Source organism: Alligator sinensis, unplaced genomic scaffold (genome assembly GCF_000455745.1).
Source record: "Alligator sinensis unplaced genomic scaffold, ASM45574v1 scaffold612_2, whole genome shotgun sequence".
Lineage (NCBI taxonomy): Eukaryota > Metazoa > Chordata > Crocodylia > Alligatoridae > Alligator > Alligator sinensis.
The window spans coordinates 1,103,969-1,116,973 of NW_005842085.1; the positions used below are offsets into that span (position 1 = coordinate 1,103,969).

The window sequence follows — 13,005 nt, forward strand, 5'->3', positions numbered from 1 at the left end:
GCCGGGCAGAGCAGGGCTGGGGAGCTGGGGGAGTGGACGGGACCAGCAGGGGTCCCCTCCATGGTCCCCTCCCCCAGCCCCCCTGACCCCTTACTTACAAGCACTGGAGCCCTAGCCAGCCGCGCGTTTCAGCACCAGGGTGAGGGGCCAACCACAGAGACGCTCTGGCAGCCAGAGCATCTCCATGGAGGACCCAGCCTCTGGTTGTCTCAGGGCACAGTCTGGGATCATGCCCTGCTCCACTTTTTTAAACTTCGATTTTTTTAGACCCCTGGATATCCAGGGATCTAATTTTCTCCGTGCCGCAAACTTGCAGTGTGGGAAACATTTTTTTGTTCCCACACATGCCTCTTGCCCCATCTCAAAGGGGTTTGAGATGGGGCAAGAGGCACGTATGCACTCGCCTGGATGTGCCCAAGGAGGCCGAGTGTACAAGCTCTCTTCTCTACCTGCCAAAACCAGGAAGTGAGCTAACTGCCCCAAGCTGCTTGCTTTTCAAGATTTCCAACCTAACTGCCATTGTCAATTTGACTCTCTGGCAATTGACAAGAGCCTTACAGAATTTGGATGGCTTCAGCTTCCAGCCACTGATTCCTATTATGCTTTTCTCATTCCCATTATGCTAGAATAAAAGAAACCCAGTACTTTTTTTTCTTTGGAGGTACTCACATGGTATAATCAAGTCACCTCTCAATTTTCTTTTTGAAAAGCTAAATAGATTGTGAACTTTAGATCTCTCACAGTAAAGCATCTCTCCAGCCCTTGGCTGTATTTTATGGCTATTTTCTGCATGCTTTTGAATGCACTTCTTAAAATGTAGATAATAGAACTGTATGAAGTATTACAAGTATGACAACCTTATTCCTACCAATTTCTACCTTGTTTGTGCATCCATAGAGCCTTTGTTTATGCACTAGGAACCTATGTTAACCTGGTTGTCCTCTATGACCCCTATGTTCATTTGAAACATTTTTTTCTAGGATGCAGTCCTATATTTTTTAAGTATAACTCACAATCCTTGTTCCTAAGATATATAACTTAGCAGTTGTATTAAAATAGTTTTAATTTTAATGGACTCCAGTTATGAAGCAACCCCTCCATTCCATGTCACTTACATAATCTTTTCATTCTTTATTACTTGCCCAATCTTTGTGTTATTCACAATTTTTATCTACATCAATGTTCCAGGTCATTAGTGAATAGTGTTGGGTTTAACACCAATCTCGGAGAATGCAGCTACTACAGCCTTGCAACCCCCGGGGGGGGCATGATGTGCCCTCACAACTATAAGTTTGCAGAAACTGCCATCTCCTAGCTGTGGGAGTGCTCTATGCACCTCTAGAGCTGGGTGATTGCAGCCGTGCCCCACAACTGCTGGGATTCTTCATGGAGCCCCTAGGGCTACGAAATTAAAATAGCTGTGATCCCCCAGCTGCAGGGGTGATCCATCTATGCTAAGGGCTGGAAGATCATAGCTGTACCCCACAGCTTTCAGAGCTCAGACTCCACAGCTGCCAGGCACTGCCAGGGCTGAGAGTCCCCTCAGCTGCAGGACTCCCAGCTCTGGTTGGATTTGGTTCACCCCTGCAACTAGGTGCCTGGTCAGTTGACTGGCATTCCAAGCCATTTTTTGAGATCTGACTTCATAGCTAGTTAAACCTGTCTATGGCATGCTAGGTACCTTATGGCTAGGGACATAAGTTACACATAAACTGGCTTAAGTGATCAGAAACTGATTTAAACGTGTAACAGAACAGAAGTTCAGTGCACATAAACCAGTTTCAAAATGGCTGAAACTAGTTTAAGACAAACCTGGTTGAATGTAGTATCAGACTTAACTGATTTAGGTAAAATTGGTTTATGTCCCAGAACCCTTCCGGGTTCAAGTTAAATCATATCTCACAGCATCCCAGGATTCTTTGCAGCTATGGGCTGGGCCGTGCTGTCTGCTCAAACAGAGCAGGGTTGGCCCCACCCCCATGCTGTCTAGCTGGAGCAGTGAAAGCTGGCTGACAAGGGGGTGGAGCTGAGAAACCCAGCTGGGGACACAGTTGCTCTGCCTGGTGAGGGTGCAGCAGCCCCTGACAGACTTTTCCCACTGGAGTGGAGGGGATGGGGGTGTGGGACAGCAGGCTCAAGTGGAGGAGGATTAAACCCCCCTGCCTCTCCTCTCTCATCAGCATGGGACCCCAGCCATTCTGCCCAGCTTTTCCCCCCTGCTCATGGTTCAGCATGGCCCGGGACTCCCAGAGCCCCAGTCCCAGCCAGGGGGCAATGCTGCTGCACCTTCCCTGCCCTGGATGGGGTTTCACTTGAAGCAGCCCAGGAGCAAAGAATAGATCATGGAGGGGCTGCAGGGGGGGGGAGGGGAAGAGAGGAGAGCAAAACCAGTCCAAGGCCCAGGTGGGGACACACACAGAGCAGAGCACAGAGGGATTGTAGCAGCGGTGACTCCTTCCTGGATGTGAGTCCTGCCAAACAGAGGGACCTAGCCTGGGAGGGGTGGAGAAGGGGCTCAAGTCCATATCTGCTCTAGCCTGGGGCAGAGCTAAGCCAAGCTGAGCACACAGCAGGAGGAGCAGCTCCTTCGCAGAGGCTCCTTCTACCCACTGGAGTGGCACCTGAGCCAGCCCCAGCCCTGGCAGCAGCGCACATGGTGTGGGCTTGCACCAGCAGTGCCTGAAGTTGGACAAGGGCACCAAGAAGCTGGACAGTAGAATGCTGGATTCCAAGCTGAGCTAGACACTGGGATCCTTCATGAGCTCCAAAGTGGACAGATTCAATGGCTCCCTGGGCGGTGAGGAGGAGCTACCTGCACCTACTTCTGCCATATGGTACTCATTGGATGGCCTCAGTACCCAGCACTACTACCTGCAGTCACCCAGGCTCCCAGGCACTGAGCTGGGAGTGCCTGCTCACTCTTCCCCTACCTGTAGGTGGTACAGCACAGCTCCATTTACCAGGCATGGGATGCTACCCCTACAGCTTCCCCACTGCCACCACTGGCGGTCCTGCCCTGGCCATACTGGTAGGCACCACCCATGCTGCCTGCACTGCTGAACTGCAGTTCGCTGCTGAGCAGGCAGGCAGTGGCAGCAGGGAAGCCACCTGGGGCAGCATGGAGTCATAGGGTTATTGCCCTGCACCTGACCCCTGGTACATGGGGCTGTGCTACACTGCTACTGGGTAGGGGAAAAGAGAGCAAGGAAGACCCAGCTCAGTGCCCAGAGCCCCAGGTGATTGTAGGTAGTGGGGCTAAGGCCTATCCAGTGAGTACCGCACAGTGGAGGCGGGTGCAACCAGCTCCTCCTCACCACCTGGGGAGCCCTTGTGCTCATCTGCCTTGGAGCCCATGAAGGAGCTTTGCACCTGACCCAGCTGGGCCTTCAGCATCATGCCACCCAGCTTCTTGGTGCCCTTGTCCAGGTCCAGGAACTGCTGGGGCAGGCCTGAACTGTGCACACCACTGTGGGGGCTAGGGCTGGCCCAGGTGACACTCTCCAGCAGGTAGAAGGGGCCACCAGGCAGAAGCTGCTCCCTCAGCTGCATGCTCAGCTTGGCTTTGCCCTGGGCCAGCATGGACATATACTTGAGCCTATTCCAACTCAAGCCCCAGCCTGGGTCCCTCTGCTTGGCAGGGCTCATGTCCAGGATGGAGCCACCACCACTGTGATCTCTCTGTGCTCTGCTCTGTGTGTGTTCTCACCTGGACTTGGGGCCAAGGTTCCCTCTAAGGTGCACGCACGTGCGGCTGCGTACAACTAAAAGTCTGGCTGCACACAGCCTTTTCAAGGCTGTGCACCAGGAGAGGACCTGAAGGTAAGCTCTGAGACAAGGCAAGGTGAGGTGAGACAAGGTGGGGGTGTGGGCCTGGTGCAGGCTCCGCTAGCTCTGGAGAACTGCTCCACTCCCCTGCATCGCCCTGGGAGTGAGGAGGCACATGGCTTCAGGGCTGTGGAGTGGAGCAGTTGCCCAGAGTCAGCGGAGCCTCACTTGGGACAGGCAGAGGCTCCTCTCCAAGGTGAGGCAAGGCAGGGATGGAGGGTGGGACTGGTATGGGCTCCACTGGCTCTGGGGAAATGCTCTGCAGGCTCTACCAGCTCTGGGGAAGTGCTCCACTCCTCAGCCCTGACACCACATGCCTCCTTGCTCCCCAAGGTGATGCAAGGGAACAGAGCAGTTCCCCGGAGCTGGCAGAGCCCATGCCAGCCCCCAGCCCCAGACCCCTGGCCCCCAACCCCCTTCAGTAAGTGCCCCATGCCAGACCGAGGTGGCGTGCTCACGGACCACTACTCCTTAGCGGGAACATTGCTTGGGGCCAGTTTTGCTCCCCTCCCTTGATCTGGCCTTTGCTTTCATGCTGCCCCAAGTGAAACTCTAGCCTCTGCAACAGGATTGCCCCCTGGCTAGGAGGGCAATTCTGGGGCTCCTGGGCCATGCTGAGTTGCAAGCAGGGGCTGGAAAGCCAGGCAGACCCCAGCTAGGATCCCGTGCTTGGAGAGGGGAGGCAGGGGGCGTTAATCTCCTCTGCCCCACTTCATCTGAGCCACTGCCTGGGCTGCCGGCTGGCCACATTCCACACCACTCAGGGACAAGCCTGGCAAGGGCTTCTTCTCACTCCAGACACACCTCAGCTGGGGTCCCCATAGACCAGGGTGATGGCTTAACCCCCTCCCCAATCACACTGAGCAGCCTGAAGGGGCCTGGCCACACCCTCCACCCCTCTCAGATCAGCTTCCCTCCAGGCTTCCAGCCACTAAGGGAAGGGAGAGCTCTTTCTAGTGCCCTTTGGCTTCTACCCTGAGCTGCTGCAAGTATGTGGCTGCATTTCCAGAGTCAGAAGTGAATGTCTATTCCCTTGCTTGTTGGTTCAATCTATGCAGGTTAGACCAACCTGCAAAAATTGAATCAATTCAGGCTCAGGCTTTTTGAATGTCTGTGCTTAGCCTACATGTATAGCTGGTCTCAGTTAACAGCAGAATTAACCAGTTAGAGTGGGCCTCAGAGACCATTAATCATAGAATTGTAGAAAGTGCTTTATAAATAGTGTGCAGTACTGTGGTAAGCTTTTTAAATCAGAATGTTATAGTGTACTACATCAAATACTTTACAAAGTATATATTCTATTTATGTAGTTACCTTTCTTAATCAAACTTGTAATTTCATCAAAGAATGAAACTATGATGATTGTCAATAACAAACAGATGAATTCCATGAGCTGGACTTTTTCAAACTTTTTTTGTATTTTGATACTTTGTGTTTCTAAATTGAATGTATTTTAAATTATCTCATAAATTAGAAAAAATTTTAAAGTAAAAATTGAAGAACTGTTTTGATTTTTTTATGTACCTATTTTTTTTTAATTTTGTAGGAATATTTTGTTTTGTTTGTATTCCAATATGGAATTGTTAAGCACATTGAAAAGTACAAGATGATGCTTAGATCCCAGTGTAATGGTGGCCACATATGTGCCTTAGGTAGATGGAACCTTTGATGTAGCAAATAAAGTATGGACGGTAGTCAACAGACATGGGGTCTTATACAGACTTCCATGTAATCTTTGGCCACTATCTTTTGAATCGTTGGCTAATGAAGTACAGTCAAGTAATTAATGAGTGAGACAAGAAACAAAGACAATGTGGTTTAGCAGACATTAAGCTAACTCAAAAAAGAGTGGGTTATAGTATGAAATGTCTATAGTGATTCCATACATAAGATGTCATTCAGTCCAGTGAAGCAAATTACTGGTTACATATTTTTAAGACATTAGACAAACCAGCAAAACAGAAGTCTCTCTTTTACCTTAGGAATGAATCCACATAACTGTGACATGGACTCTTGTTAAAACTGTCTTAAGACCTAAAGAATGATTTAGATCACTGGAGGCTTGCAAGATATTTTTTAAAGGAATAAAGGAATGGATGTCTCCAAGCTCAATAACAGAAGTTGCTCTCCCAAATAGATGATCACCTGCAACAATGCAGGCAAAATGCACTAAACAGCTAAAACCAGAATGAGTAAAAAGACAGCTAACGTGATGCCCAGGAAACAGGTACAAGTTGTTTGTGACTTGACTAGAGCAAAACTATAGTTACAGTTGTAACTCATTTCCTTTACTTTTCTTCCCATCTAGCTGTCTCAAGAAAGCCTGGAAGTTTTGCCTGAAAGTTTAAATCCAAAGCACCTAGTTAGAAGCCAATTAGGAATAGTAAATTTAGGTTTAAGGGACAAGGCTATTTAGTTATATATGATATTTTAAACCCGTGTTTCATTCTTGAAATAGCTCCTAAGACCTTGGATGTGAACTCATATCTCAAAAATGGCCAGGTGTAGAAATCCCACAAAGACTTAAATACTTCCATCTTGTTTTTGCAATTTTCACCCATCTTATTCTATTCTCTATATTATTCTCATTGCTGTAGTATATGAGCACTTTCCAGTAGCAACTTAAACAATAGGAGTACGTGTCTGGTCATTCCTTGTTTGTTCTCTCATCCCCTGCCCAGGGGAAAGATACATATGTGGTAAAGCAGGTATTGACAACCTATGGCCTGCAGCCTATATCTGGCCCACAAAGCCAGGGTTTCTGTAATGTTTCAGTAGTGGGGGGATTCAGTGGCATTTTTTGAAGGGGGAGAGGGAAGATTGCCTTGCCTGCACAGTGACAGACAGAGGCAGCAGTAGTGGCCAGATCAAAAGACAATCAAACCAGGGGGAGGAACTTGATCTGGAGTTCACCCAAGAATTGACTGAGGCTGCGTGTGCACATGACATGGTCCCCATGGGTGATTTTAATTATACAGACATCTCCTGGGAGGAACACTCAGCCAAGTTGTAATGGTCGCAATCCTTCATGACCTGCGTCAAGGAGCTCTTCCTGACTCAGGAGGTGCATGGGCCAACCAGAGGTGATGCTCTGCTAGAGTTGGTCCTGGCCAAAGGAGATGACCTGGTGACCAACTTAAATATAGAGGGAAGTCTGGGCAACAGCAACCGTGAGACCATCATGTTCACTGTGTGACATAAGGCAGACAAATCAGACAGTAGGATTGAAGTCTTGGACTTCAAAAATGCAAATTTCAACAAGCTGAGGTCACTAGTAGGGCAAGTGCTGCAGGACCAGGGACTGAAGGCGAAAGGTGTGCATGAAGAGTGGTTGTTCCTTAAGGACACAATCCTTTAAGCACAAAGTAAGTCCATTCCCATGCAGAGAAAAGGTAACAGAAGGACTGGGAGGCCCTCTTGGCTAACAGGGAAATCACGGTCCTCTTAAGAAAGAAGAAAGAGGCTTATAAACAACGGAAGCTTGGGGTGGGCCCCAAGAAGGACTATTCCACAATGGCCCGCATTTGCAGGGAACAGCCAAGACAGGCTAAAGCAGCGACCAAACTTAGATTAGTAATGAGAATCAAGGAGAACAAGAAGTCCTTCTTTAGGTACATAGGGAACAGGAGGAAAACAAATGGGAGTGTGGGGCCATTGCTCAACAACTCAGGAGAGCTGGTTACCAGCACCCAGAAGAAAGCTGAACTCCTGAATGACTACTTTGCCTTGGTCTTTCACCAGACCAAGGGGAAAACCACACCAGGTAGAGTAGAGGATGAGCACGGTAGGAATAACTGCCTTCCTACTATTTCTGTAGAATTGGTGTATTACAAATTAATAAAATTAGAAGTATACAAGTCAGCAGGACTGGATGATCTTCATCTGAGAGTGCTGAAGGAATTGGCTGAAATCATTGCAGAACCCCTGGCAAAACTCTTCCACAACTCATGGTGCTCTGGAGAAGTCCCTGAGGAATGGAAGAGGGCAATGTTGCACCCAGCCACAAGAAGAACAAGAGGGAGGACTCAGGTAACTATAAGCCAATCATCCTAACTTCCATCCTAGGGAAAATCGTAGAAAAGTGCTTACCGCTACACTAGGGGAGTACATCAAGGGCTCGGTGAGCAACTGTTCACCAGGGCACCCGAGGGGAAAACCAGGAGTAATGGCCACAAACTCCTGGAAGATTGATTCAGGCTCAACATTAGGAAAAACTTCTTCATAGTCAGGGTGTCCAAACTGTGGAATAAGCTCCCTTCAGAGGAGGTGCAATCACCTACCCTGGAAATCTTCTAGAGGAGACTAGACAGTCACCTTGCTGTGGTCACCTGATCCCTAGTTATCTTTCCTGGTTACTGCAGAGGGCTGGACCCGATGATCTTCCAAGGTCCTTTCCAGCCTTACAACCAATGAATCTATGAAAAGTGCCAGCCTTCCTTGTACAGAGCTAGGTAATTTCAGCCCATTGTCCCTGAAGCATTGTAAGCCTCTGGGGTAAAAAATCTGGCTTTGGAGGAGTTTGGGGTTTTGGTGGTAAAGGGGGCAGGATTTGAAAGTGCTGCATTCACAAAGACAATCAAAATCATTATTCCATTTTATACAAGGGGAAACTGAGGCATGAAGAGGTAGTGATTTAATCAAGGTCATATACGAAGTTCAGTCACAGAACCAGGAAGAGTGCTAGGTCTCTTGAGTCTCAGTCCACCAGGCCACACAACCTCCTTAGTAAAATAGTATCAGCAATTTCTTGTTATGCCTTCTACCTTCAGAGAACTTCTCCCTCCACCAAAGAAAAAGCATGTGGTTTGGTTTCCTCCTACAACACTAAAGAATAAGATTCTTCAATGGTGTCTGCAGAACTCTCTCCCCTTTCTCCAGATATTCATATATTCCCCATCACGGCAGCATGTTGAACAGTCTCTTAAACTGTGACATGTACATGCACACACACATTAAGGAGAATTTCTCTTATCCCCTTAAAAGTGGTGGAATTGAAAAGAGCTTGACCTTCTTGGTATCCCCCCCACTACTGGCTCTCAAACCCAACTAAGTATGGGTTTCTCTCTTTATCACTTACAAATGCTTTGCTTCTTCCATTTTCTTTCTTTTTTTCTTTCTTCTTCTGTTTTCCCTTACCTGCTCACTGCTTCCCTCTCCTTCCCTCCCCACTGATCTTCCTCTTTTTCCACACCCTACCCATAGATGTTTCACTCTTTACCTTCTTTCTCTATACATCATCATATGCCTTTTTTCCCCATCTCTCTCCACTGCAGAATAGGCACTGTTTTATATACTTCTTGGGAATTGCATTTCAAGCTTTCTTCTTCCTTCCTTCTCACCATAATTTTTATCTTATTTTGGCTTCCATTCCACAGAATTATGCACTACAGGTTGAGCTCTTAGTTACATCTGTCTTCTATATCTACGTACTCTCTTTTCTAATCCCATCCCACAGAGGATGTAGTCATCAGGAGTTTCATATTATCATCTCTCCCTTTTCTTCCAGGATAACATTCTCAAGTGAGGACTGTCTTTCCCAGCCCCCTTTCTCTCCCACCTCCTCCCCCATAATTCTTGTTCTATTGAAGCAAGCTCCAACTCCTTGTAATGTCACATAGGCATCACACATTTAGGTTATGAAGAGAGATTGCATATTAGAGCTGACTGGAAAACGTTCAATGAAATGTTTTTCCCAAAGAAAAAATGCTGTCAAAACCAAAATATTTCATAAATTTAATCAAAGTTCTCTTGGGTTCAAGAAGAATGAGAGAGATGGATACCTTCAAACTGAAAACTTGTTCTTTTCAATCTGAAAAGGGACATTTCAAGAGATTCTATTTCATGAAAGCATCATGGAAGGCAGGCAATTTTTGAAACCTTGTACAACAGTGTGTAAAATATTATTGTTATTTCCTACTCAGTATTTTTTCCTACTCACTTGTCCAGAAAGGTAAAGGATGAAGGCACCTGTGTTGCAGTCTCAGTTCCATGGCATTCAACTCACAGACCAATTAAGTAATCATTTCTGAGTCAGGGTCACCTCATTTGACCTTTTATCTAAATCTGTATGGTCCAACTTTCTCCTGTCTGTTCTTCCCCAGGCTGCTGTAAGTCTCCCACATATGAGGCAATGCTGCTAACTTTTCCTGTTTTATCAGAAGTCTCATGACATTTGTGGTTTTGCTTACAGACTCATGCAATGTACATCTCAGCTTTATTTAATGAAAAGGTAATAAGAAGGAAGCTAAGCCTTCCCCATGCTGTCTGCAATGCCTAGCAACAGTGCAGGTGGTAAGAGGGGAATAGCTAGCACTAGGTGGAGATTTTAGGCAGGAAATAAATGACAATGAATAGAATCATATGCATCCCCTACATATTTGAGTGGTAAAAAGAAAAGGAGCAAGCAGTGTATCATCATCCCACATAAGACTTCTGGTAAGAGGAGGGGAGGAAAAATGGAAAGGTGGAGGGAAATATCCTGCCCAAACCACTTTTCCATAAGCTTCCCACAGAGCTTGAGTGTGAGGAGAAAGGGACTTTGCCACAATATATAGTTTCACTGGATTATGAAAAAAAAATAGTAGGTATATATCAGGCAAGTGTGATGCAAAGAAGGTAGATTGCAAACAGGATGAATAATTAGGTACCAGCATTTGGCTTTTTTTAAACCTATTTTAATATATATCTTAGCAATGCCAGAGCCATTAATATAAGCTAGAGACAGAGAAAGAGGGAAGAGTAACAGAAGTCTAGTGTGAGGATGTTGACAAGTGTAAGAAAGGCATAAGAAGCAGGACTTCAAAAAAATATTAGGAGGGAAAGCAGAGAGAGAAAGGGGGTGGGGGGGTGTAAAGTTAAAGGCCTCTTTCTCCCCACATGCATACAAAAAGAAATTAAATTCCTATTGTATGTAAAGGTATATGTAAAGGACCAAGCTATATGTAGGAGTATGAAAATTACAGCAAGACAATACTGGAACAAACCTATTATTTATTGACCCATAGGCATCTTTTTTATTGTACTGATTTCTAAAAGGGATTTTATTTTCATTTTCAGGGGTTGCTACCTGATTGTAAGTGCCCTTCCAAAAATACATTGTAAATAACCATATTGCTTTCCATTTAACTTCTACCTGAATCAATTGTCACATTTTTCATAATTCAGCAATTGGATTCATATCATGCCAGAGTTGTTCATCAGATCTTTTTTTAATACCTTCCAGCTGACTTTCCAAACATGAACTTGTTTTACTTAAGCAATAACGATGTCTTGAACACAACTTTCTGGAGGCTTATTGCAGATTTCAAGTACATTGTAAAGGAGAAGATTAAAAGGTTGAGTGATCTCAATCAACAGAAAGTGTACTATAAACTTGCCAAACTGTACCAGATAGAGTATTTTTTATAACCTGCAAATAGAAATTATAAGTAGAGAACATGAATATTCCATCTTACACTGGAAACTAACAAAAATGTACACAATTATGCAACTGTAAATATAGGTTAATTTAACTGTGCTGCTTAATGTGAAATACTAATAATTGCAAATACATATAATTGCTTCTGTTTTTTGAAATATGAAAAAACCCTATTGATGCTTACTTTGATTTCATCAGGCCTCAAAGAAAGAATGGAGTTTAACTAATCAATGGCCTGATTTAAAGGAAAAACATTTCCAGATTTCTATTCCGACTGTCCAAATTAATATCCAGCAAAATATAAGATGATCTCTAATAATTAAGACTGGACTCAAGAATAAGTGTTCTTATTGTAGTACATCTTTTTGTGTGACATTGACTGTTTCTCCATGGGGGGCACTCTATCTCCACATTACATTAAACAGACATGTAGTACCTCTCCCCCGACTACTCAGACTGATGACTTCATAACTTCAGTTTCTCCTCTTAGTTTCTAATCGTACTCCTAGCAAAGAGTTAAGTAGCTGCATAGTTGAAAACATCTGGACTCAGCTCAGTCACTTCCTTATGGATCCTGGATAATGTACTTTATCTCTCTCAAAGAGCTTTTAACAGCCCTCTTTTCTTCCACCCCTTCCATGAAGACTCACTTGAAGCCTATTGGTTTGGTTTTAAAAAGCCAAAGAGTCCTCCTCAGCATCCCTTACCTTATGATGACAAACATGACCAACGAGTTGCCCACTAAGCCAACCACAAAGACCATGGAGTAGACAGCGGTGATGATAATTGGGATAGCTGGGGAAATGTTGGTGTGGTTCTGCTGCAAGTCCTCGTAAGCATCACTGGCATTGTTGTCATAGTCGGCCCAGCCCAGAAGCTTGCTGCTGCTGGTGCTGGGAAGGAAGCAGGTACCTGGGGAGCAGGTAGAGCCTGGCTCTTCACGAAAAATTTGTACCGGGGACCCCATGAGGACCACTACAGGCAGAGAAGAGACGTGGACAAGAGCGGAGGCTGAGTAAGTCAAATACACTATAAAGAGACAGGAGAGGGAATGAAACAGAACATGAAAATACTGACAGGGCATTAAAAGATGCTAGATTTCAAATTTGTGGAGTGGGGAGTAAGGATGGGAGGTTTATTTTAGTTAGCACCAACTTAAGCGAATCATATTGAACAGAACATCTGCATTTTTAAAATCCTTTGGCCGTTTAATGCAACAGATGAATACTAATAAATGCTACACAAGATGTTTGGCTAATGTTTTGCTCCACTCACAAGATTACACTTTAGGAACAAACAGCAGAGATACCTTATGCTCTAGAAATAGTTTAGGTCCAGTCCTCTACCTTGACCCTCCATTCCCCTGTCCCCATTCCATAAATCAAACATAATCCTAATCACTGGACTTTCTTACTTCAGCTACCCTGAAGAACAGTGAAGGGAAAAACCCTACAACCTCCCCTGCCCCCATTCCCAATTTGCTTGCCATTTTCCATAAGTCTTTTCCCTTCAGATGCAAGTTGGGCTTTATTTTTAATTAGAAAAGATATAGTAATAAAAATTACCTCTTTCTGGCCTGGAAAAGGAGCCGTCCCCAGAGAAATGGTCTTAGAAGTATAGACACATCCTTTTACTTGTTGGAGGCATCACTGATCTTTTAGGACTTCTGAAACCGGAGCATCTGCATCTCTGGAGAGGTAGGAACGCACTGGAAGTTGAGCAGAATCCCAGGCATGAGCTCCCAAGTAGCGGCAGGGGGAGAG

The 13,005-nt window shown here is 45.5% G+C and overlaps 1 protein-coding gene across 2 annotated transcripts in view; it reads right to left on the reverse strand.

The window, feature by feature from the left end:
* OPRK1 (opioid receptor kappa 1) overlaps positions 1–12,945 on the reverse strand; it is a 32,480-nt gene extending 19,535 nt beyond the window's left edge. Inside the window, exons 1-2 of one of the 2 annotated variants that reach the window (XM_006023859.2) lie at positions 12,808–12,945; positions 11,950–12,217 (exon numbers count right to left, since the gene is read on the reverse strand). In XM_006023859.2, coding sequence (XP_006023921.1) covers positions 11,950–12,209 — 260 coding nt within the window. In that variant the 5' untranslated portion in view covers positions 12,210–12,217; positions 12,808–12,945. Of the gene's footprint in view, positions 1–11,949; positions 12,272–12,807 lie in introns of both variants that reach the window. The other variant, XM_025204503.1, reaches the window with a different exon arrangement.
* Between the last annotated feature and the right edge of the window lie 60 nt (positions 12,946–13,005).